Raw genomic sequence first — 22997 nt, 5'->3', positions numbered from 1 at the left:
TTAAAACATATGGTAGTATTTTAAATTTCAAGACTTGAATTGTAACATTGGGCAAGAAAAGCCCGCCTGCCCAGCCCGCATTAGCCCTGCCCAAAATGTCTAGGGCTTCTAGTGGGCAGGGCCGGCAGCGGGCTGCATTTTACAGCCCGCATATTCGGGCTGGGCATCGGGCAGGGGTCCTGCCCTGCCCAGCCCTGCCCATGCACACCCCTACACCATCTTACTAAATCTAATTTGTTATAGCCAGTCAAAAAAAAATAATTGTTATAGCCACCCCTTTTCACATCCCATCAATCCGTTGCAAATTTTTTCCCGAAAGCCCAACACAAGAATCCGAAAGTTAAACTGTGGCCTGGGCCTGAGGTGGATCATAGGGAAAGTTTTCTTGCAATGCTGATGCTGTTTGGGTTCGTTAGAACAGGATATTCTACAACAGAAATAACGATAGGCCCAGATGCTTGGTAGAATTCTCAAGGGGCAAGAGGGTGTTTAAACTGCGCTCGAATGCCTGGATTGAGTTGATCAAGAAAGATGCCTTTATGCAGCATTGAGTGAGCTTGAATCCCCCCACCGTTTTAAGAAATTGCAAGAGGCGTAGGAAAAGAATCAGCTTCCCACCCCAGCCAAAACCATTAAATTAAGAACTATCATTAAAAAAAGATCAAATAAGTAGCCTCAAACCCTGCACACACCACTACAGTTATGAGGAATATAGAACCCAGCACAGACTTGCGTATGAGTATTAGGAAAAGAATCATCCCTTCTTTCCCTCAAAAGCATGCCTTTTGCTTCTTTGATTCACTTACCTTTTTTCTTCTCTTATCCTCCCTACCACTGAAAACCGCCCTCGCACGCTCTTCACCTCCTTTTATACCTCCACCGCTTCATTTGCACCCTCAACCCTTCCACACAACCCAGCACACACATCATGGCATTACATCTCCAAACGTTGTTACCAATCTCCATTATTCTAGCCATCATTTCATCAGGTAATAATATAATCCTATATTATTATTGTTTGTGCAATCTTCCAAATTATTCATTTTTTTCTTGCTTCAATGGAGCACAGTGCTGCACCCGTGCGAGTCAGCCAGAGTCTTCACCATAATCAACAACTGTAAGGAAAACATCTGGCCCGCCGTCACACCAGGGGACAACTTCGACGGTGGCGGCTTCTTGCTGAAACCACACCAATCCCGTGTCTTCACTGCCCCCGTGAGCTGGTCGGGTCGGATATGGGCTCGAACCGGATGCAAATTCGATTCCAGTGGAAACGGATCGTGCGTGACAGGAGCCTGTGGTTCCTCCTTGAAATGCTCAGCCTCGGGAAAGCCTCCTGCTTCACTTGCGGAATTTACCCTCGTGGCCTCGGATTTCTACGACGTGAGCCTCGTCGATGGCTTCAACGTGCCGGTAGCTATTCTGCCCATAAATGGAAAAGGAAATTGCACCACGGTTGGGTGCGACTATGACATGAGACCAAAGTGTCCGTCAGAGCTCGCCGTGAAGTCCAACGGCAAAGTCGTGGGGTGCCGGAGCGCTTGCGACGTGTTCAACACCGATGAGTATTGCTGTAGAGGCAATTATGGGAACCCCACTACGTGCCAACCTACGTATTACTCCAAGAAGTTTAAGGACGCGTGCCCTAATTCTTATAGTTATGCATACGATGATCCATCAAGTATTTTCACCTGCACGAGTCCTGACTATGTCATTGCCTTCTGCTCCTCCAGGTTTGTAGTGTAATAAGATATGTGCTTATATATGTGTATATTTACTTGCCTATATATATATATATATATTGAAGCTATATTCTTTGTATTGTGATAGCAAAAGTAAACATAACATTTTGCTGGTGGGCATATTAATCTGCAGGAAGCAACAAGTGTGCTCGTACCATGACCACAAGCTCCATTGCAATGGATCGAAGGGCCTAAGCTCGTTAATCGGAAGGTGGATGGTCGGGGTGACTGTGGGATACTCGATGCTTAGTCTGTGGAATCTGTTCTGAAGCTGGTTAATATTTATATAAATTCGGTTCTTCTGATCCAGTTCGTTTGACATGAACGATTTTGGACTGAAGAACCAACCTGCTTTTTTCCTCTCTCTTTTGGACGAATAACGTCTGTCGGAAGCTGTTTCACTTTGGTTGCGATATGTTTCAACAATTTGTTAAAATTCTTTTCCTTGGGTTCAAGAAAAATTTGGGAAGGGCAAGTGCAACCGCCTCTTTTGTACGTTCTCCTTGCTCTCTGTTGTGTTAATTATTTTTCCTTAATTTAGATCAGGCCTTCTCATCTATTTATATGTAGTTTTGGCAAAATCCAAAGCGTTTTGGATTGGAGCCTTGGTGATCAAAGTCAATAAATATAAACATGGGCAGGAAATTTGTCAGCTCGCAATAACACAAGCATATAAATCATGTTTAAATCTCTAAAATTAAAGTATTTATCACAACGACCTCAACACAACTCTTAAAATTGTTTTCCATATCATCGACTGAGTTTTTCTGTGTTCAAAAATATATCATTTTGATATCATTGCTGACTCAACTGAAAACAGGATGACAATGATCCAGAAATTTTTAGATCAAGGCTAAATTCAAAAAAATCGAAAATAAAAGGGGAGGATGAAGGAGAAAGTTCCTATTGGTGTGTTTGGCCGGGTCAGAAAAGAGGAACTTAAAAAAAAAAAAAAGCACAATGCTTATACTTATTATTGATATTAATTGTTATAAAATTATAGAAATTAAGAAACGATATCTATTCCGAGAGGGATGCCACGGATTCATAGTTGGAATTTGCAATATCACGTTGAGTCAAGGAGGACGTGACAATTTGACCAAAAAAAACAACAGGAGGACGTGACAGGTTTGCATCTTTATTCTATTGAGCAAATTGGAGTCCGTCGAAGCAGAAAGAAATAACTATGTAACGAGATTCTTAAAATTGTATTTAGCTGCTCAGGCGATTAGCGTATGGGAATGTGGGGCCACGAGTCGACTCGTTAACGACGACACAATGGCATTGCGCATGTCGTTTTAACGCCGGTGAGAAGACACATGGGAAGGGCCAGTAATACGACAATGGACGTCACAAATACGCAAACACTATGGTCGCAGACGTATTTATAGCGATCACCGGTGTCCCGAGCACGAGGGCATTCCGCTGAAGTGAAAAATGGCGGGCGGTGGGAAGGTCTCCTTCAAAGTTACCCTGACCTCCGATCCAAAGTTACCCTTCAAAGTGTACGCAATTTCCCATATCCTCGTGTTTTCTCTTATTGCCTTTGTTTCTGAGCTTCTAGTTCCAATTCGTTTTTCGTCGTTTCTCAATCTCTCAATATCTTGCCCTTCTCAATCTCAGATTTAGCGTTCCAGAGGCTGCCCCTTTTACTGCCGTCCTCAAATTCGCAGCTGAAGAATTCAAAGTGCCCCCACAGACCAGCGCGATTATCACCAACGGTAATTACCTCTGTAGCTTGTCTCTCAGATTTTTTATTTTCTCCATCGTTGTGTGTTTCCTAACTCTTTTTTTTCCTCTTATGTTTCTTAATTTTATGTTGTTAAACTGAATTTCTGTTCGAATTTTTTAACAATGTGATCAAAGATCGGATCGTCAGACGAGGGTTGTTGAGTTGTAAAGTTTTTGGATTATTCAGAGTCCATTTCCATTTACGCGGAGTTTTTCCAATTCCGAATTGTATTCGCTCTGATAACTCTTTGCTAATACTCTGCAGCAGAAAAGCACTTGATCATAATCTTGGACTAGATGTTATTTTGCGTTGGCACACTTTTTTCTTAGCTTATGTTGACATGCTTCAGGAACAACAAGGATTAAACTCTAAATGGAAATTAATTTCAAGTTCTTCACTACTATTATCGTATAAATTGAGATGCAAACTTTTTTTTCTTTCTTAACCTTATTGTTTCTCCCCCACCTAGTGGAAAAAGACTCATTGTTGTTGTTGTTGTTGAACCTTATTGTTTCTTGATATACACTGAGATTGACTGTTCTTTGTTTGTTGAATACATCACGTTGTATGGAAAAAAACTAAAATCCCCAAAAGTCCTTTTCTTCCTCTGCATGAAAAAACCTCTGGTGGACGATGCACTGGACTTTTAACGATATTATTAGTCCATTGAAATATGAATTTTTACTAGGTGCCATGTAACCTTGGCGATGTTGTAACTTTTGATGCCATGGTGTAGTGGCCAACATTGTATGTGATGTGCCCTCTCTATTTTAAATGAAGATTGATTTCCAGAGGTTTGTTCTCTGGGTTGGGTATACAAACGCCCTGACCAAGGTTCTGTTATATCCAGCATTCGTGTTCATATGATTCTTAGCAGCAACATAGCCAATTGGATGTTCTGATCACTTTGTCACTTTGCTTAAAAATTTTGCCCAGTTATATCTTTTGCGAAAGTGGCCCCTTGTCATTCCAAAATCAAAGTGCAAGATTGAAAATGAATAGATATTGAGATTTCATTGGGAGAAGCTGACAAATTAAATGCTTGTAGCTTCTAAATTTCGGATTGTATCTTTTAGTTGGCGAACTCATCATTCCCTTTTTTTTTTTTTTTTTTGTGGGTGCACACCCCACTAGTCCTTCGTTCACTGTTTCTTGGCTTTTTCCGGTGCCAATTTATATGGATCCTCTCGAGTTGTGGTAGGAAAATGACAGTCATTGGTCTATGATGTTCAGAATACTTTTTTTACTATTAACACTTGATTTGTGTGCCTGGAAGACTTGCGATTTAATATCTCATCTTTCTTATTAGCACCTTCATCTCAGATGTGCTACAAATGATACTTATTATTTCCTCTGGATGCAGATGGTGTTGGGATAAATCCACAGCAGAGCGCAGGTATGTCAAATTGTCAGCTTTCTGTTTTTTTTTTTTTCAGAAAAAAGAAATAAATAAACTACAGTTGGAGGATTTTAACCTTGTATCCCATCTCATCTTCATTACCTGAGCTGGCTTTGGGTGGCTGACAATGCTTAATTTTAGTTAGTTTACTGTGATATTAGTTTCACTCTGTGTCCCATATTGGTCAATACTTAATACTCATATAATAAATCATGCACAAAACAAAAGAAATACTTTATTGAATAACAATGGTAATGGTATTTGGCGTTTTGCTTACAATTTTTTGAGACTGCATGATTCATGTAGTCGAGTTGCAATCTCTGGCTCCTATAAGTTGTATGGGTGACCGTGAATTCAATATGCATAATAAATTAATACTAGCTTGGTTACAATTGCTGACATCATTGGGTTGACATGCATTTCAATGACATTTTCAGGCAACGTTTTCCTCAAGCATGGGTCAGAGTTACGGCTGATCCCGCGGGACAGGGTTGGAGCCTCTGAAACGTTGCTGAGTGTCTGAGGGGATACCTGCCTTTTAGTTATACTTATCTCGACTATCGTAGCTTCCTAGGTACTATGAGTATTGCTGACGTTCTCGTAGTGAATGCAAATTATAATGATTTCATGGGGTGGATAATGTTTGGTTGAATAAATAAATAAATTCTTCGTGAAGGTAAAGCATGCTTCCCTGACATTTGAGAGCCTTGTGGGTTTTGATTATGTTCAGTTCCAAGTTTTCCTTTATTGCTTCAATTCCTTCTGATGTTAAAAAGGGGAAATTAGTCCCTTTATCATCACTGATCAATGTGGGGATTGGAGGTGAAGATTACTGAAGCGGTTCTTCTTGAATCGATGATCCCGCGTGGGCTCGTTTCTCTTATTATGGCCTAATCCATCGGGTCTGACATCTCTAGTCTCTACTCTGAATAATTGGCCCAAAAGAAGTCATCGGATGAAATGAGGTGAGAGGAGCATGGGGCATGGCACCGGAGCCATACTGGGAGATGGACTGATGATCAGGTAGCTAGGAGAAATAAAAGCAACGCCATTTAATTTTTGCATCCAACAGAAAATGGCACATTCATCTTATCATTAATTAACTGACTCTCGCTGAACTGGTCCCATAACATTTACATATACTGGGGGGGGGGGTCATTCCTTCCACTTTTGTACAAATATACAAGATCAGGCTTTCCCTTCAGTTACTTCGACCTTGAACAACCCATTATTTGATTTAGAGGCATTCAATTCCATCCTCAGTTCCTGGAACTTCTGCAGCTTAGGAGATCTGAAAATTACTCTTCCGGTCTTAAATATAAGTCTTTTTTATAGTACAATTTATATTATAAAAAGAGTCTTATATTTAGGATCGAAAGAGTATTTCACAATATAGGTCTAACCCTTGTCCGAAATATGTATGATTTCGCCAATATATGTGCACTATACTTGAATACTTCTAAAAATGTGTTTGGATACTCCAATAATTACTTTTCAGAAGTATTTTTTCACAAATCGAAACAAATTTTTTTATATATTTATTTCGTATACTGTAAAAATACTTCTGAAATCATGGTTTTGATCTTACCCAAACACTCTTTAAGTTGTGTGGGTGTGTTTCATTTTTTGTGTTTTAATTTGTACTCTGATTTCAAAGGTAAGGACTAGATAATTAAATTATAAACAATAAGACAATTAATTAATTTAGTTATTTATAATAAAAATATGTTTGTTAAAATAGCTCATTTAGTTGAACAGGTGGAAGACATTTTTAATATATGTAATTAATATGAATAATTAGAGAAAGATTTTTAAACTTGGAGGTGTGCAATGAATTGACTTTTTATGTTTAAAATTATTTTTAAAAAAAATTAGCTCCGTGTTTAGAACCCAAAGGAATAATTGCGTGTTGTTCTTGTACGTACGTAGAAGCCGCGCTCGGTATGCGGCGAACACCCAGCCCTCCCCCCTCAATGAATTAGCTTCATGATTGCTATACTATACGAAGAATCAATCGTCCAAACTACATTCAATAAATTAACATCCTAAAACAAACCTGTTAGGCAACTCCATGGAAATTTTCAATCGAGTTAGGAAAAGTGAGCATTTAGGGGAAAGCCAGGTAAGGAAGAGTAAAATTTGTTGGCTCAATGAAATTAAAGGATTAACCCATTTGGGCTTTTGCGTGGTTACTTGGGATGTACAAGAGGACGTAATCAGCCATCCAATTACACGGTTTTACTTGCAAATCAATTTCCCGAATGCCTCAGTTACTTGCAACCTCACTAAACTCTCTCTAATTATAGGATTCAGCTGTAGAGCACCAAACACACGCCTTGCGATCAGATAGCGACATACTCCAAGGCATTTGAACAAGACGTGGAAGTTATGGAAGAATACAAACACAGTCTCTTAATAACAAGCAAAGCAACAGCAGCGATTTTTTTTTCATGGTTTCCTTGGTAATCGGCGAGCATAAAATTCCTCAACACGTTGTGGGTATTGGAGAAACACACTGCTCAGACAACAAATCTTGAGCCTATTGTTTCATTTTTTTCCCCTCTTAACCAAAAATTAAAGGACCTGAGTAGAGATAAGAGGGTTGTGATCCAAGATAACAGCTGAATTCTAGATACGCCGGCACATGCAATGTCATCGCTCTTGTTTTTATATTCTATCTTTGGAAACTCGTCAGCGAGAAAATTGCGTCTCTGTTTATTGCAAACGAAAATTTGAAAATGGAAAAACGACCACAAAAAAAAAAGGAAATTACTAAATCCCAACTCAGATTTAATAACAAAATTTTTTTGGTATTGATAACACTAAATCTATAAGTAATAACAAATTTTTGTTCACATTTTTTATTTATTAATTTTTAGCTCTTTTTTTTTTTATCATTTTTCATTTGAAAATCTGATTCTCCAAAGGGAACTTTCTTCCCTTTGGACCAAACTGGAAGTAGAACTGAGAAGTGAAAAGTTGAAAGCAATTCCATGACATTCAGTAGCACAGTGGGGGATGGATCTGCCGGTCTATTATTCAACAATGCCCATCTAATCAGGAACGATGGAGGACACATGGAGAAGCTTGATTTTACATAAATGCCCTCATCGACGTCAAAAAATAACAATCTTGTCAACTCCTGCGAGTCGTGTGGCACTTTTCTCTGTTTTTTTTTTTGGGGCCAAAGGCACTTCCGTGAATTTCAAACATAGACAAAAGGCGCTAGAGATTTAGTACCAAAAAATGCAAAAAAGGTCCTAGAGATCAACCGCATATCTCGCCGGTGATTCAGGCGGCCCCCCCACCTCGGCCCTCCTAATGCTCAAATTCTCACATGACTCAATTTACCAGTTGCCCTCTATTTTCGTGATCGGCAACTAAAGCGTAGGCTCCGCTGTATTACCCTCCTGTACAACTAATTAAAAAATTAATATTAATATAAGATTTAATTCATTTTATTAATATCTACTCAAATAAATTAATTAGGTTTTATATTAATAATTAAAAAAAATATTAAATAAGAAGGATGCAACGACCTTGCTTTTACGGTTTTGGTGATTGTTGATCTGGTCCCTCCTCTACCTGTACGCTTCTGCTGTCATTTTCAATCCCAGCGAATGCATGGAATAGGCATGCCTAACTAGTGATTATTTTCGTTTTCGTCTGTCTATTTTAATTACCTTTAAATACCTTCTTTCATGTATTCCTGCTGCGACGGTTTAACATTGACAAAAGGGTAAGACACATCAAGGCACGGTGTAAACGAGGGTTTTAATTGTCATTATAAGGAGCATGACATGACTGTTGAAAAAAGGGCGGAAGATGGGACGAAAGAAAAAGCGGCGATTAAAAGCTGAATATTTAGATTGGAAGGCCTGAATAAAAAGCCAAATGAGAGGGTTTTAAAATGTTTCTTTTTGAGTATTTTATCAAGAAAAAATGGGACTATCACGAATAAAGACAGTAGAATTTGAAAAATTACAGGCAAAAAACTCATTTATAAAAATTATTATCAAAATCTATATTATTATTATTATCAAAACCCATAATAATATTGTAACGGCTCCTATTTATAATTTTTCATATTCCCCGCTCTTTCTTTACGATTTTTTCAGAAAAAATCACAAAAAAACCGCAAAAATTAAAAAATTACACATAAATACCAATTTATAAAATTATTATCATTTAATTATCAATTATTATCAAAATCTATACTAATATTGTAATGAGTCTCTATTTATAATTTTTTCATTTTAAACGTTTTTTTTCGTGATTTTTTTAATCAATCGATTTAAATAAAATGATGTGAGCAGCGAAACCGAGGCGACTCACTTTGCCGACCGCCTCTGCCAGAGTATGACCCCGTTCCCCCGCCAGCAACCCCGTTCCGTTACCGACCGTCTTTTCGCCGTACTTCTAATTTGTCGTTTTTGTCTTCACTGTAATTCCCGGTTTTCCATTTCTTCAAATTTATATGGCATCCCGATTGAATTCGCAGCCAGCATGAATCCGAAGGCAACATTCCCAGATATCCAACAAGGAAAAAGCTGGGTCATTTAAAATTTTGTTATTTATTGGCTAAGATCTTAAAAAGATTTAGTTATTTCGCCTAGCATAAAAGAAAAGAAAATAGCCTGTCAAAAGATTTGGTTATTCCTTGCTCATTTGTTGGGTTTAACCTTATTCCTTACTTGAGCCAATTCATAACCCACACAAGCTCTAGTCAGAATCGTCGGTTTCCTGGTGGCCCCTCTCGTTTGCTTCACCTGCAAGTACTATTTCTCTCTTCCGTCCCTGCTGTATTTCACTGGGAGGATGACGCAAAACTCCTATCCTCTTCAAATATGTGAATATTTTTCTCTCTCACGCGCATATTGGGATCATGGAACATCATGTTTTTTAATGTAATCTCCAGAAAGCAATTAGGAAAAAAAAAATCTATTTAGGAGAGGGTACTTTGAGGAAGAATCACTATTTTATCTTAAGAAGTAATAATTTTTATTATGTGAAGTAGTAACTGAATTTTAAACATCGACAGCTATTGTTTCAAAATTGAAAATTTCAGTTGAGGTTTAGAGATAGGTGATTACTTTAGTTTAAGAAATACTACATCCGATGCTTAATATAAGATCCTGTTTGACTTTTATTTTGGTCCTAAATATAAGACCCCAATCCATTTTGTTTCTCATATTTACTCAATTTTTTTCAAGATAGTCCTTTTAATAATTATAGTTCTAGTCAATACACTTGATTAGTAACGATATTTTAAAAAAGACAATACATATTTAGGAAAAATAATTAACTCAACTGACTTTTTTAATTTCTTCAAATTAGTCAACTGACTCTTGTAATTAGGATTGGAGGTAGTAACAATTATAATTATCTTAAATGAAAACAAAGTCGTAAACAGTCATGGTTATTATTTTAAAGTTTTAGGTTTCAATGGTGACTTGGAGATGAGTAATTATTTCACCTGAGATGTAATAATTTTAACGTTAAACAATGACAACTCGTTAATTTTTCTTCGAGAAATAGATATTCATGTTCCATACACTCTTTTCCCAAACTCTTGCTAACCGAATTAATTTTATTTGTTGGAAAAACACTTTCAAGATCTATTTAACTAATCTGATTAGATTAAAAAAATCAAGTAAGTCGGTTGATTATAAAAAACACGACATACTTTTTAAAAATATCATAATCACTTTTTTTAATATTTTCCTTCTTTCTTCAATTTGATTATGACTGATAGAGCATTAGTATGGATAATTTTAAAAAAATAATAAATATAAAAAATAGATCTTACATTTAAAACTAAAATTAATTTAATAATTAAGTCTTATATCAACATGAGCAGTATTTTCTATTGCAATTTAAAATGTGCGCAAATGACACACTAACCCCTTGCCTGGATTGAAAGAAAATTGGGGAGAAAAGAAAACTAGTGAGGAAAACATGGAGAGAAATAAGTTTCTTCTTGTTTGGATAGAGAAAAAATATAGGAGGAAGGAAAAGTAGATGAGAAAATAAGATGGATCCCGTGCTTTATTTTCTCTCCGTACATGTAGAGATTTGGAATAAAAAACAAGATTTTCATAATTACCCTTCTTCTCTTTTCCTCTCCGCATTTATTTTCTTTTATTATATTTAAAAAGTTATTCGCTTTTTATTTTTTATCTTAAAACAATATTTTTATTAAATAATTTGGTTTTAAAACATAATAATACGAAAAAATATATAAATCAAATAACTTGATTTTAAGTTATTTGACTATGCTAATGTTAATATAATTTTTTTATTACAATATTTAACTTAATTTAATTTTAAATATGATATATTTTGATAAGAATATTTTAGTTATTTAGATATTTACTAATTTTCTCTCATCTTTATTTTCTCTCATCCATCCAAACAAGAAGGATAATGACAACTTCTCTCTAGTTTTTCTTTCTCTCTATTTTTTCTCCTCTTATTTTCTTTCCTCTCAACTTTTCTTCTATCCAACAGAACTCTCAACTTTTCTTTTCATCTAAATAGAGTATAAGAACTTAATATGTCAACACAACTTGTTTTGGTTTAATAAAGGCTTCGCGCCAGCTCATCCCTGAAAGCCTATAACTACAAACACAAGCGAAAGTGGCGAGCAATAATAATTATTAGTTTTGATTCTTAGTTTAATTTTTAATTTAATTCTAAATATAAAATCTCAATTTATTTTGTCTTTTATATTTATCTATCATTTTAAAGATATTTCTTATAGTAGTTAGAAATATTAAATATTTTATTAAATGATACTTAACGAGTAAAAAAACTACAGAAAAGACAATACCTAGTTATTAAAATAATTAATTTAATTAATTTTTTTAATCAACTTAAATTAGTTAACTAATTTTTATATTAAGAATTAGAGATAATAAAATTTATCTTATAGTTGAATAATTTATTTGAAACAAAATGAAATAATATTGACAGTGGCCAAGCCACAAGCTTCCAATCCAATTCAATATGCTCCGATATGTAAGACCCTTATACACACCAGTATAAGGGTCTTATATTAGGACCGGAGGAGTAAAATAAGCCGTAACAATACCAAATTACCAATCCCGTTATTTCATTCACAATTTTCCCAACCGTCACTTTCGTCGGTTGTGTCTCCACCCTCAAGTCGAAGCCAAAACCATCCCTCCTGGCCATGCTTACACCCGTACACACTCTGTTCTGAGCAGCTGAGTGGGCCCTGCTTCTCTATTCACTACATAAAATAAAAAAAATAAAAATCTGGGTGATGGGAGCCGGAGCAAAGAAAGCACTCACACTTCGCTTCCCAAGTCATAGCTACGACCTCCCCGAAAATTACAGGCACGTCTCTGTTTCACTGGCCTCAAACTAGAACTCACATTGTTCTGTTCTCTCCCTCCCTGTATTTCATTACTGGTTTTGAGACTGCAGGAGGTGATCATCGTCATCGCTGGCTTAGCTTGCGATGAAATCTAAGAGCCCTGCTCACACTGGAAATGGCTACGCAACCGAGAGTGGTAGCAGCAGCTCTCCGAGCCCACCAAGGTCACCGCGCCGTCAATCTTCCACTAACATATCTCATTGCCGCCGACGATTGCGGCCCAAAGCTCTCTCTCATACCACCCGTCGTCTAGAAAGTTTTGCCGCCGGTATCATTGCTCGCCGGAATCTCCGCTATTTCTTCCTTCTGCCACTTCTCTACATCTCTGGCTTGCTCATGTGCGTTGGGCCGTTCTCTGCCCTCATTGGCCATGCCTCTGTTCCCGGCGCAATTTATCGTAGTCACGAGATTTTTCAAAAGCTTTGGCCCGATATTGAGTCTGATAATTCGTCCGCAGTGGAGGTTCGTTTCCCGGGTTTCTCTTATTTGCACTGCATTCTCTGTCGTGTTCGCCTTATTCTGTGATCCTATTCTGGAAGGGAATGGAACTAATACTTTTAGTGAGCATCAATATACCAATCCTCCCCACTTGATGTGTAGAAAATGGCACGCCTATATATAATGAAAGTGAAATTCACGTGTGGCATGCTCACCGCAGCATAAGCCAGGTGCTAAAATTTCTTCTCTTCTGATAAAAATCAAACTAAAAGATGATGGTAACTCAAAGTTCTGTTTAAATCTTTTTCTTCTCTCACCCTTAACTAGCCGCTAATGCCTCATGGCAAAATTTAAGAAAAATGCGGCTCTGTAATTATTTCACGAGGTAAGATCCTTGTGATGAAAAAAAGGGAGGGCCTTTTCCTCTTCATCATATTGTTTGCCATTATTTGTTAGGTTGCTGGCGAAGAAGTGCATTTTAGAGTCGATTTACTGTTTCTCTCATTTATCCAAATTGGCTTTTCCATCAATTATCTGTTCTTAAACCAGTTTGACTATCAAGTATTGACTACTTCATAGATGCATAAAATAAGAAACTCGTTCTCTTTACGCAGGAGAACTGATTTGTTTTTGGTCGTTTCAACAGTTATCTTCGGTGTGGAAGTACAAAAGAAAGTTGAGGGAGCACAAACCTTGTCCAAACATTACCGCCGTGCAACATGAACATTTTGGTATGCACTTAGATAGCTTGTTATCCTATTTGGTTAGGATTTATTTACTCGGATATTCCATAATTTTTCCAAATCTTGCTTTGAATTATTATGCTATTCGGGCTGTTTATCACCCTGTTCCAACTCCCAACTATTCTTTGACAATAAAGTGGGATTCGCACTAGGCTAAGCTTGGTGTATAACATTAAACCAATGCTTCTTTTCAATTTCAGCGTTTTCAGGCCATAATGGTTTCCTAATTGTGGAGGCTAATGGAGGCCTTAACCAGCAACGTTCTGCAGTATGATAGTTTCTTTTTCCCTCTTGAATTAAGCTCTTTGATTTTGATTGAAGACTTAAAGCTCATTGCATCATCCATAATTTTTTGTTATACTTTCTATCATATGTATCTTCCACAGATTTGCAATGCTGTGGCCGTGGCTGGACTTTTGAATGCTATACTCGTTATACCTCACTTTGAATTCCACAATGTCTGGAGAGATCCAAGGTATCTACTTATCATCTGAGAAACACAAAAGCTAGGCCTTAAAAGTGATTCTTCAGAACTTTTTAAAGCATAAACCTTGTGAATTATTGGGCTAATTTCATGCTTTCCAACTCTCCAATATGTGGTTGAGAGGGAAAAGATTATTCTATTTTAGTTAGTAGAATGTTTCCTGCATCTGAGGATCTCAGTTGTCTGGCAATTTAATTGCACAGTATCAAGAGAAAAGTTGTTTCTTGTGCTAGTAGTTCCCTGCTATGTTAACATTGTTTTATCTCTTTTAAAATAAATGAGTTGGAAAAGTAAAATAGGTTAATACATTGATCTCGTTAACAATGTTATTGCTTTGCATGTTAAAAGTTATCATCTAGTTACACGGGCTATAAAGCCTAAAGTCAGGAGCAAATCTCCCACAATCTGATTTGTTGAGCCAAATTAGTTAGCACCTGTAAATTTTTGGCATGTGATAAGTCAAGTTTTTAATTTGGTACATGTTTTAACCAACTAGCAGTGATAATGAGATCAAACAAGACCTTACTGGATTTGTGATGTCTTTATGAAACAGCCCAGAACAGGAATTTCTAATATTTAAATGCAATATAGTGAACATAGCAATGCTTCTCTGCTCATTTTTTTCCTGATCTTATTTCTGGAGCCGCTTTTGAATGTTAAATTAATATTACTTGTCTCACAGTGAATTTGGGGATATATACGATGAAGATCATTTTATATCCACGCTTGAGGGTTATGTGAAGGTAGTCAAAGAACTTCCCGAGGTACTAATGGAGAGGTATAATTACAACATCAGTAATATCACTACCATCCGGGTCCAAGCTTGGGCTCCTGTCAGTTATTACTTAGGAGTTGTTTATCCAATCATGCGAAAGGAAGGGTACGTACTGGACGGCTTTCTCATCCTTTATTATTTAACTTTTTATAATCTTTGGGATGAAGAATGCTTGGTAAATCCTATGCAGGGCCATCCGAATATCACCATTTGCGAACCGATTGGCTATGAGTGTCCCTCCTCACATTCAATTTTTGAGATGTCTAACTAATTATAAAGCACTGAGGTTTGCCTCTTCAATATCAATACTAGCCAAGAAACTGGTTGACCGAATGATTGAGAAGAGCTCAAGAACAGATGGGAAGTATGTTACTGTGCACCTACGCTTTGAGGAGGTACTGATGCCCATTCTGCCCTGTAGAGAACAACTTATTGGTGTCAGTACTTCATGGTCAGGGGGTTTACATTAACCAGTTTCATGTAATTATTGCATGTTAATTATTTATAAACGTACAGGACATGGTGGCATTCTCCTGTTGTATATATGATGGAGGAGAGGTGGAAAGGTTGGAGATGGATTCAGTTCGAGAAAAAGGATGGAGGGGGAAATTTAAGCGAAAAGATCGTGTCATTCTACCTAACCTCAATCGAATCGAAGGAAAATGCCCACTTACCCCTTTGGAGGTACTTATTTATTTGAATTAATGCTTTTCATATTTTTTCTAAATTATTAAAAAAATTCTTAATACAACGTTAACCAGATTATGGTACTAACCTAATTGCTGTATCCTGATTCTAGTGGCTTTTGTCTTAAGTATTTGCATTTTTATTAACAGTCATTAAATCGTTAAGGAGTAGCAACATGAGAGAACCAAACAAATCTATGCAAGTTAACTTGGCCCAAAAAATAGGAGAAGATCAAATCTATGCAAGACTGTGAAAAAGTTCTTGTTACACAGAAGACTCATGTTTACTGTATATTCCTTCACTTTGTAGGTAGGGATGATGTTGCGTGGCATGGGATTTGATAACAATACGTCAATATATTTGGCTTCTGGGAAAATATATCAGGCAGAGAGAAATTTGGCTCCTTTAATAAAGATGTTTCCCAATCTGCATACGAAGGAATCACTTGCAGCTCCAGATGAGCTTGCTCCCTTTAAGGTAAATTTTCTTAAAGAGTATTTCACCCAAAAAAAAAAAAAAACTTCTCAAGAGTGAATTTGGATGGCATCTATGGAAGAAGGGATGAAAGAAATCATTCCCCTTATTCAGCAGTTTAATTCGTGTTGGGAGGAAAAGTAGTTTAGAGAGGATGGGATGCCCCTCCTACCCATCCAAAAAAGAGAAGTGTGGAGGGGACACATCCCGCTTTTATCACTGGCCTCCAAACTACCTCCTGACTTGCTCATTGAAAAATTTATTTATAATGCTCAAGGCTATATTGAAGTTGAAAGTTATAATTTTTGCCATTCTTTTCCCTCCCTTGGTTAATCATCCAAACAAAGCTTGATCAGGGACGTCGTTTTTCACCTTTTTCTTAAAATATGGTTCTCTCTTCAATCTCATGCAGTTTTTAATGTCTTACAAGTTTATACTGCAATTTATGAGAGGTTCAAAAGTTCATCATTCAGAAGATTAATTTTAGTGTTGTTGCTATTAGTGTATTACCCTCTTCTACAATGCTAAATTTGTTATTGGGAATTTTAAAGTGCTGATACTCAACTTCATCCTTCTTTAGGAATATTCCTCTCAATTAGCAGCACTGGACTACACAGTATGCTTGTTTAGTGAGGTGTTCGTAACAACTCAGGGTGGTAACTTCCCTCATTTTCTGATGGGTCATCGAAGATTTCTGTATGATGGACATGCAAAGACCATTAACCCTGATAAGCGCAAGCTTGTTGCTCTCCTGGGGAATGCTACTGTTAGGTATACAACCCCCCCCCCCCCCAAAAAAAAAAAAACTCTCACCTCCTCTTTCTTTTTCTCTCATCATTTATAGACCTTCTATGCTTCAGTAAAGCATTTCAAACTGCTGAAAAGAATATTTAATTTTTTTTCTTGTTTTCATTCTGTTTTCATTTAAAATATTGTAAAAATTTTGATCTAGTTAAGAGTTACTTTACAAAATTCTAATAGGTTGCAAAGTTCATACTGACTGTTTCCCATAGACTTGAAAGAGAACCTCTCAATTAAAGACTTGTTCTATTTTTCTTAATTAAAGACTTGCAATTCAATTTCGATGATGAAATTGAGCAAATCTGCCAAAATCTTGATCTGTGGTAAAACTTGGAGAGTTTAAGGGGCACCATTTGAGCTGGTGTGGCCATGTTGTCAAACTTTGGTGATTCAGCAGGGGAAAGGGGACCAGGGAAATGACCCACACACACAAAAACAAAAACCATGGCATTGGCATCTGAATGAATCTTGTTGGAGAGCACTAATAATAAGGTCTAAATCTTTGCACTGATTAATAAAAGAATATTTTGGGGGGGAAAAAATACAAAACTGAAGTGAAGTGTCTATTTTGAAAATGAAGATGACATCTGTGCCATTTTAACAAAATTTAAGAGAAGCCATGTATTTTTCTCATAAATTTTTCACTGGGATTTTGCAATTTCAGGTTTTGCATAATTTGTGTTATAAGGTCTAGTTGCTACTTTCTCACTTTTTTTTTTTTTTGGGCTTTACCACTATTATAGTTTAAAGTTTTTGAGCTGCCCTCTAACACTTTGCTTTGTATCTGATATATAATAATATAAGTATATTGGAAAGTTTACTAAAATTTAGGCCTGGGGCTAGGCATTGAAAAAATTTGAAGACACTGGGTGATAGAAAATGTTTGGATATCGGTTTTGCAGTTGGCGAAGTTTCAAGGAGCAGATGGAAGCTATGCTTGGTGACAATGACCGGAAAGGAATCCTTGTACCAAGAGTCAGAAAAATTAACAGGAAAACTTCAGTCTACACATACCCGTTACCAGAATGTAGATGTCTACAGCAGCTGCATAACAGTCAAAATTGACCACAATCTAGTCAGCCATGATGACGACATTCGAAGAAAAACTTAAATGAATAATGCCGTTCTTCTGATTGCCTTCTGCGCCACTGAAATCATCAGATTCGTGTCAGTTCAACACCCTTGGTGTTTCACCCTTCTTTGTGTAATGATGCTACATCTTCTGATTTTGAGGGTAAAGATGAGTTGTTACTGCCTAATGCCAAGATGGGGGTACTGCAGTTCTGAAGACGAGAAATTCCATTTTGTCTGATTTCCTGCCGCTGGATGAGGATTTTCTGTGCATGTTACATGTTGTCCATGGTCTGATGGTTTTCTGGCTTGCCATGGGAAGGTAGAAGTGGTGATGCCGCACAACTTTGCTAGTGTTTCTCAGAGAAGCATAGAACTCAGGTGGAGAGTTGTATTTTGATTTCTCTCTATCCATGTTTTTAGAACCTGATGCGGATCTTCTACATATTTTATTTCCTTTGTAAAATTATTAGGGTAGGAGGGGGAATTGAAACAGTGAATTGATCAAGTTTTGCATTTTTGGATTCTGTCTATCTGTTTCAACCGAGGGAGGCATCCTATAGGTGCTTTGGATGTGTTATGGCTCATTACCTCCTTCATCTTCTAAGATTTAATTTCACTTATTCAGACTGTTTTTCTTACCTTCAAAACTTTCTGTACGCGAAGCTTCCTCAGATGATGATGTTTGAAAAGCAGGTAGTGAAAATTATCCGAAAGGAGTTGAGATGTTTACTTGTCTTGAAACTTATCCGCCCCTGCATAATTGCAGATAAACTATAGCAGGGTTTTCCTGCCTTGTGTAAGTTATAACCCTTCTCCTAAAACTGTATTATTTCGCCATCCCTCTAATCCCACGTCAAGATCAAGTTGTCCGTGTAGGTGTTACCAGAGAGTAGACACGAATATTTCAGGGGTAAATTCAACTAGGCAGCAGGAAGCACTTGATGTCTGGGACTCGTAATATTCTTGTCGCAGGGCAAAAATAGGGCAACGCTATACTGGGAAATATTTTGTTGTTTTGTTTCCTGGTAAAATCCCATTATATGCGCTTAATATGGTCAGCAAATTGCAACAATGCCCAAGTATAATGTACCTAAATTCTCGCAAACCAGACATAAGCAAGGGGGCACAGCCAGAAGTGAAGTGGTCCTATCAAGTGTCCACCAGGCCCTGTTATTCCATCTGAGAAGCACTGGGTACATCAGGAACATGGGTAGGTCCCACTAGAGACAGGATCAAATGCATGTGAGCCCCACCCTCTCACTCCTCGCTCCTTATCATTGTCACTGTAACCTGGCCACCCCAAGGCCCACTCCCTATTCTGTAAGGTCAATCTTATTCTTTAATCTTCGCTAAGCTTTAGACCTTTAGTCCCCGATACTAAATCCAAAAATAATAACAACAAACATGTTTCTAGTGGTATTGTTGGACTCTTTGCCATGCATGCTGGCGCTAGTTTGATCTTCTTTTCATCATTTCATCCACTTGGTCGCCCAGTGAAGTCTTCATTCTGACTTTTTCTTGTTGTTCTTTTACAAGCATAACATGGCCAGTTGATTCTGAGCCTCCTACTTTATTCAATGGCTACAAGCACGCACTGCAAAAGTTACCCCATAACCTCCATTTTCGCCTTCTCTTTTTCTCCCTCTTGGCGTCGTATTTACTCTTGCCACGAAAAAGATGTTTCACTATACAATAATCAATCATATCTGAGCTACCTGCCTTCCCATTATTCTCGAACCGTGGTGAGACAAGCATTGCATCTGTTAAAATAGTGTTTTTTTTCCCTTCTGCAGTTATTTCGTGGGGTTTGACGTAAATTTTCTCTTGAAATTGCTAGTGCCTGTTAACCCCATGCCGAGTCGCTCCACTTTAGCCAGCAAACCTCGAAAAGATCCCAAATCATTGCACAATGAGTACAAAACTAGAGTCAACTAGCAGCGCAAATGGTTCTGGAATCCATGGAATAGAAAAAACACAACACGCTAATCTAGACCCCACGCGACCCCAGAACTACACAAATGCTCCCGCCACGAAAATGGCTTCACGTTTCCATGTCTCGATTAGGAAGCCCTTCTGTTCTATTCCTTCGCAATTCACAGCTTAGCATTTGTCCATTTTTTGTATTTCTAACGGCTTATTGAAAGTTACTCTCACTCCAACCGGTTATTTCCCCGGTTCAAGAGGTATTGGATGGAGCTAAGTTGTTCATTTAAAAAGGGAAACAAATTGTTCCTTGTTGTCGGTGATCCCCCTTGGGTTTGGAAGAATACTAAATTTTTAATAGAAAACTAACCAAGTACAACAATTTTTTTCTGAAACGATAAAAATTTATAAATATATCGCCATACTGTTCCTACGTTTTGCTATGATGATAACTTCCCCCGGACTCAATCTTCATTTTGCAGTAATTCATGGAGCCATTCACTCACTCGTAATGATAACACATGAGTACTCTCTTCTTCGTCACATTTATGAGATGTTGACAGGGAAAAAAAACAGGAATAATAATTCAGACCATTAAATAAGCTTTTCTTTAGGTCTTAATCACTTCAATAATTCAATTTATCTGTTTTTTTAGCTTGAACACTTTCTGAACGTTGACTGTGCTGAGAAATTGTTTGTCTTCCGCAGATAACTCTCATCTCAGTGTAATGAAAATTGAGTACAAAACCTCTGCAAGTCATCTTGCCTTTCTAAAGATACCATCTTGTTTAAATTTCCTATTTGATCGTTGCAGAAGACGAGTGCTTATAGATTTTAATGTGGGTCAGGCCTCAGGCAGTCATGAATAGGTTAAATACAAGTTATTCCTCAGTTTTCAATTTAACCAAATATCTGAAATCTCTTTCTCAAAAATCAAGTAATTACAATATTATGGATGTAACAGCATAGTCTCTATCCATAACTTTTATAGCAGCAACTAGCAAGTAAAGTAACAAGAAATACTTCGTTTTTTATAGAAAGTTTCATAAAGAAATAGCTTTGACACAAGGCAGTGGCGTCGGTGTGCTTAGGCAAGGCAAAAAGGGAAAGGTAAATTGTAATGCTAATACAGTGATCAGTAATATACACTTCTGAGTCATGTGAGCCCTCAATTGGGAAGGTAACGATAAGTGATACCCTCCAATGCATTCAAACCTGAGATTATTCCATCCTTCCCCACCAATCGCCACGCTGGCACGTACTAATGATTCAACTAAGGTGATTTGAAAAAGAGCTAACCAAGCAAAGAAATTCAGAGTAGGAAAGGTTCAGTCCTTAGGCTCTAGCTTAAGAAGACGCATCAAAAACCAGAGTAGAAAACGACGAAGCAAGGCAAAATAGCTCTAGGATTGGACACATACAACTCTTCCAAATTGGAATAAGCCCCAACTTCCCCTGCTAAAGAATCATACTCTTCCGTACTCATTATTCCTCCTCCCTCTATATTCTTCTTCACCCTCCCTGCTATCACCCTGCACACCAGCATTGCTCTCTTCTCATTATTCTCGTCACCTAACACTTCGGCTTTGTCGTGTGCTTTCCCACTTGTCGCTGTTGTCAGTATACCTTTTCCACCGGCAAACACCTTGAAGCCGTTCTTGATTATGCCACACGCGCTGCACTGTGGTGTTGAGTTACAAAGGCTAGTGGAGCCTTTTAGGCCCAGTGAGCACAAAGAGGTCGTGCAATGGAACCTCAATAGCTCGTTTCCGTCTGCTATGCAACGAGGGTGCTTCTTGGAAAGCTTTATGGCTTTGGCTTTGATGGACTCTCTGTACTCTTCGAATTTAGTAATTGTCCTCTGGGTGTTGTGGACTTTAAGGATGCGGTCTATTTTGCAGACTGGAGATTGTTTCTTTAGCCAGCTTGAGTGGAATATGATTTCCACTATGTTCTTGCTCGTATCTTCTGGACCCAGTTCAGATACTGAAACAAGTAATATAAACACATGATGAGCTAACCCAGTTAAAGGAAATCACAATCCAAAGAACATGTCTTTCTAGTAACATATCAATCTAAAGGAATTATGAAGCTACTGGATGATTATAGAGTGGAAGTGATGATGTACCTGCATGTTTAACAGCCTGATGAAGGTCTAAATTTTCAGGCTTCATGAAGATCTCCCCACAATGAGGGCAAGGGTAGATGCTACTCCTGAGAGAAGGGTCTCTAGTGAAAGGAAGAAGAGGGTCAACCACCATTCGACACTCATAGCAACCAGAGAACCTCCTGAACGGCATTCCCCTAAAAGACCCACTCACAGAAGAGTTAGAAGAAGAGGCAGTAGCAGCCACCCCATTCAGTTCTTGCAAAGGAGCTTTCAAGGATCTGTTTGAATGAGAAGCATCATTGTTGGCCGAGGTACATCCACCCAGAGACGCCTTTTTGACCTTGTTGATGTCAGGAGTCACTGTTTCAGGCCTTGCCACGATCTTGGTGTTATTACAAAGTGAACCTGAGCACCTCATTTTCTTGCACTTGTTTCTGCTTTCTTCTGAGACTGCTTCTTCTTCTTCTTGTAGTTTCCTTTGCTCTTGTTTCTGCTTTGGTTGTTTCACTGCTTCCAGCTGCGGCTGCTGAATTTGGACACTTCTACAAGGCAACAGGCCTCTTATCGCTGCCCAAGAGGCTTGTTTCTCTGTTCTCTGGAGTTGTTGATTCTGGCTTCGGTTGACATGTTTGGAGTCTTTCCTTTGGGTTCTAGGTTTGCTCATCGTAGGAAAAGATGCAAGTGGCTGCTTTGCTTTTGGACTTATCTCACAGCACCGCGCAGTAGGGTGTTTATAACTAGACAGCGCTTGCGCTCCTGTACTTGCAAGGGCTGAGAGCTGAAGCTCGCACGTGTAATATTTATACTACCACATAGATTCGCAAAATAATGTCACAATTTATAAATTTATTAGGAACTTTAATCTCTTGTTGTCTGTATATATAATAATCTAGTAAAAAAGGGTACTTGTTCTAAAGAGCCCGTATTGAAATGGTACCATCAGTTTGAGCTGCGTGTTTTTTCCTTTTAGTGTTTTCAAAACTTGTCTTTCCTCTACATAGGGGATAAGATGTACTTATTTAATAATTTTATACTTGAAACATACATGCCTCAAAAGAAATAGAACATCTACTTTTTTGCAATGGAATAATATTGGTTTCATTCCTGTCTGTTTGGCTCCTAGGGAGTGTCGAAGAGGGAAATTATTGGACGGCTTAGAGTCCATATATACGGCATTGTAAGATTGAAATGAAAGAGGTGTGAAATTTAGGCC

General features: G+C 37.7%; 4 protein-coding genes across 5 annotated transcripts; 3 read left to right on the top strand and 1 right to left on the bottom strand.

Moving 5' to 3' along the window:
- Nucleotides 1–928: 928 nt before the first annotated feature.
- On the top strand, nt 929–2387 carry LOC114731932 (pathogenesis-related protein 5). The gene is made up of 3 exons (XM_028919190.1): nt 929–989; nt 1070–1733; nt 1876–2387. The coding sequence occupies exons 1-3, from the start codon at nt 929–931 to the stop codon at nt 2009–2011; spliced, it is 861 nt and encodes a 286-aa protein (XP_028775023.1). The 3' UTR covers nt 2012–2387.
- A 734-nt stretch (nt 2388–3121) lies between these two features.
- Nucleotides 3122–5596, top strand: LOC114731944 (ubiquitin-fold modifier 1). The gene is made up of 4 exons (XM_028919202.1): nt 3122–3247; nt 3366–3463; nt 4838–4870; nt 5311–5596. The coding sequence occupies exons 1-4, from the start codon at nt 3180–3182 to the stop codon at nt 5394–5396; spliced, it is 285 nt and encodes a 94-aa protein (XP_028775035.1). The 5' UTR covers nt 3122–3179; the 3' UTR covers nt 5397–5596.
- Nucleotides 5597–12217: 6621 nt separating this feature from the next.
- On the top strand, nt 12218–18506 carry LOC114731941 (O-fucosyltransferase 10). 2 transcript variants are annotated; one of them, XR_003738948.1, is made up of 11 exons: nt 12218–12737; nt 13360–13444; nt 13657–13724; nt 13843–13931; nt 14623–14820; nt 14906–15110; nt 15232–15399; nt 15712–15879; nt 16457–16647; nt 17580–18129; nt 18222–18506. XR_003738948.1 is itself a non-coding variant. In XM_028919198.1 (10 exons), exons 1-10 carry the CDS (start codon nt 12360–12362, stop codon nt 17740–17742), a joined length of 1713 nt encoding a protein of 570 aa, XP_028775031.1. In that variant the 5' UTR covers nt 12218–12359; the 3' UTR covers nt 17743–18274. The 2 variants fall into 2 exon arrangements, 1 of the variants encoding a protein (XP_028775031.1); XM_028919198.1 differs by having other exon boundaries at nt 17580–18274.
- A 2271-nt stretch (nt 18507–20777) lies between these two features.
- LOC114731943 (uncharacterized) lies at nt 20778–22555 on the bottom strand. The gene is made up of 2 exons (XM_028919201.1): nt 21803–22555; nt 20778–21660 (listed from the first exon to the last, which is right to left on the bottom strand). Exons 1-2 carry the CDS (start codon nt 22446–22448, stop codon nt 21035–21037), a joined length of 1272 nt encoding a protein of 423 aa, XP_028775034.1. The 5' UTR covers nt 22449–22555; the 3' UTR covers nt 20778–21034.
- Nucleotides 22556–22997: the final 442 nt, after the last annotated feature.

Source organism: Neltuma alba, unplaced genomic scaffold (assembly GCF_004799145.2).
Source record: "Neltuma alba isolate B1F8T4 unplaced genomic scaffold, ASM479914v2 tig00012864_pilon, whole genome shotgun sequence".
Lineage (NCBI taxonomy): Eukaryota > Viridiplantae > Streptophyta > Magnoliopsida > Fabales > Fabaceae > Neltuma > Neltuma alba.
This window is presented reverse-complemented; position numbering and strand designations above follow the sequence as displayed.

Coding starts and splice junctions, on each gene's coding strand:
- LOC114731944 (XM_028919202.1), top strand. CDS start 3,180: ATGGCGGGCGGTGGGAAGGTCTCCTTCAAAGTTACCCTGACCTCCGAT. Junction 3,248..3,365: donor CCAAAGTTACCCTTCAAAGT/GTACGCAATTTC, acceptor TCTCAATCTCAG/ATTTAGCGTTCCAGAGGCTG. Junction 4,871..5,310: donor AAATCCACAGCAGAGCGCAG/GTATGTCAAATT, acceptor TGACATTTTCAG/GCAACGTTTTCCTCAAGCAT.
- LOC114731941 (XM_028919198.1), top strand. CDS start 12,360: ATGAAATCTAAGAGCCCTGCTCACACTGGAAATGGCTACGCAACCGAG. Junction 12,738..13,359: donor ATAATTCGTCCGCAGTGGAG/GTTCGTTTCCCG, acceptor TCGTTTCAACAG/TTATCTTCGGTGTGGAAGTA. Junction 14,821..14,905: donor CCAATCATGCGAAAGGAAGG/GTACGTACTGGA, acceptor AATCCTATGCAG/GGCCATCCGAATATCACCAT.
- LOC114731932 (XM_028919190.1), top strand. CDS start 929: ATGGCATTACATCTCCAAACGTTGTTACCAATCTCCATTATTCTAGCC. Junction 990..1,069: donor TCTAGCCATCATTTCATCAG/GTAATAATATAA, acceptor AATGGAGCACAG/TGCTGCACCCGTGCGAGTCA. Junction 1,734..1,875: donor ATTGCCTTCTGCTCCTCCAG/GTTTGTAGTGTA, acceptor ATTAATCTGCAG/GAAGCAACAAGTGTGCTCGT.
- LOC114731943 (XM_028919201.1), bottom strand. CDS start 22,448: ATGAGCAAACCTAGAACCCAAAGGAAAGACTCCAAACATGTCAACCGA. Junction 21,661..21,802: donor TCAGGCTGTTAAACATGCAG/GTACATCATCAC, acceptor TACTTGTTTCAG/TATCTGAACTGGGTCCAGAA.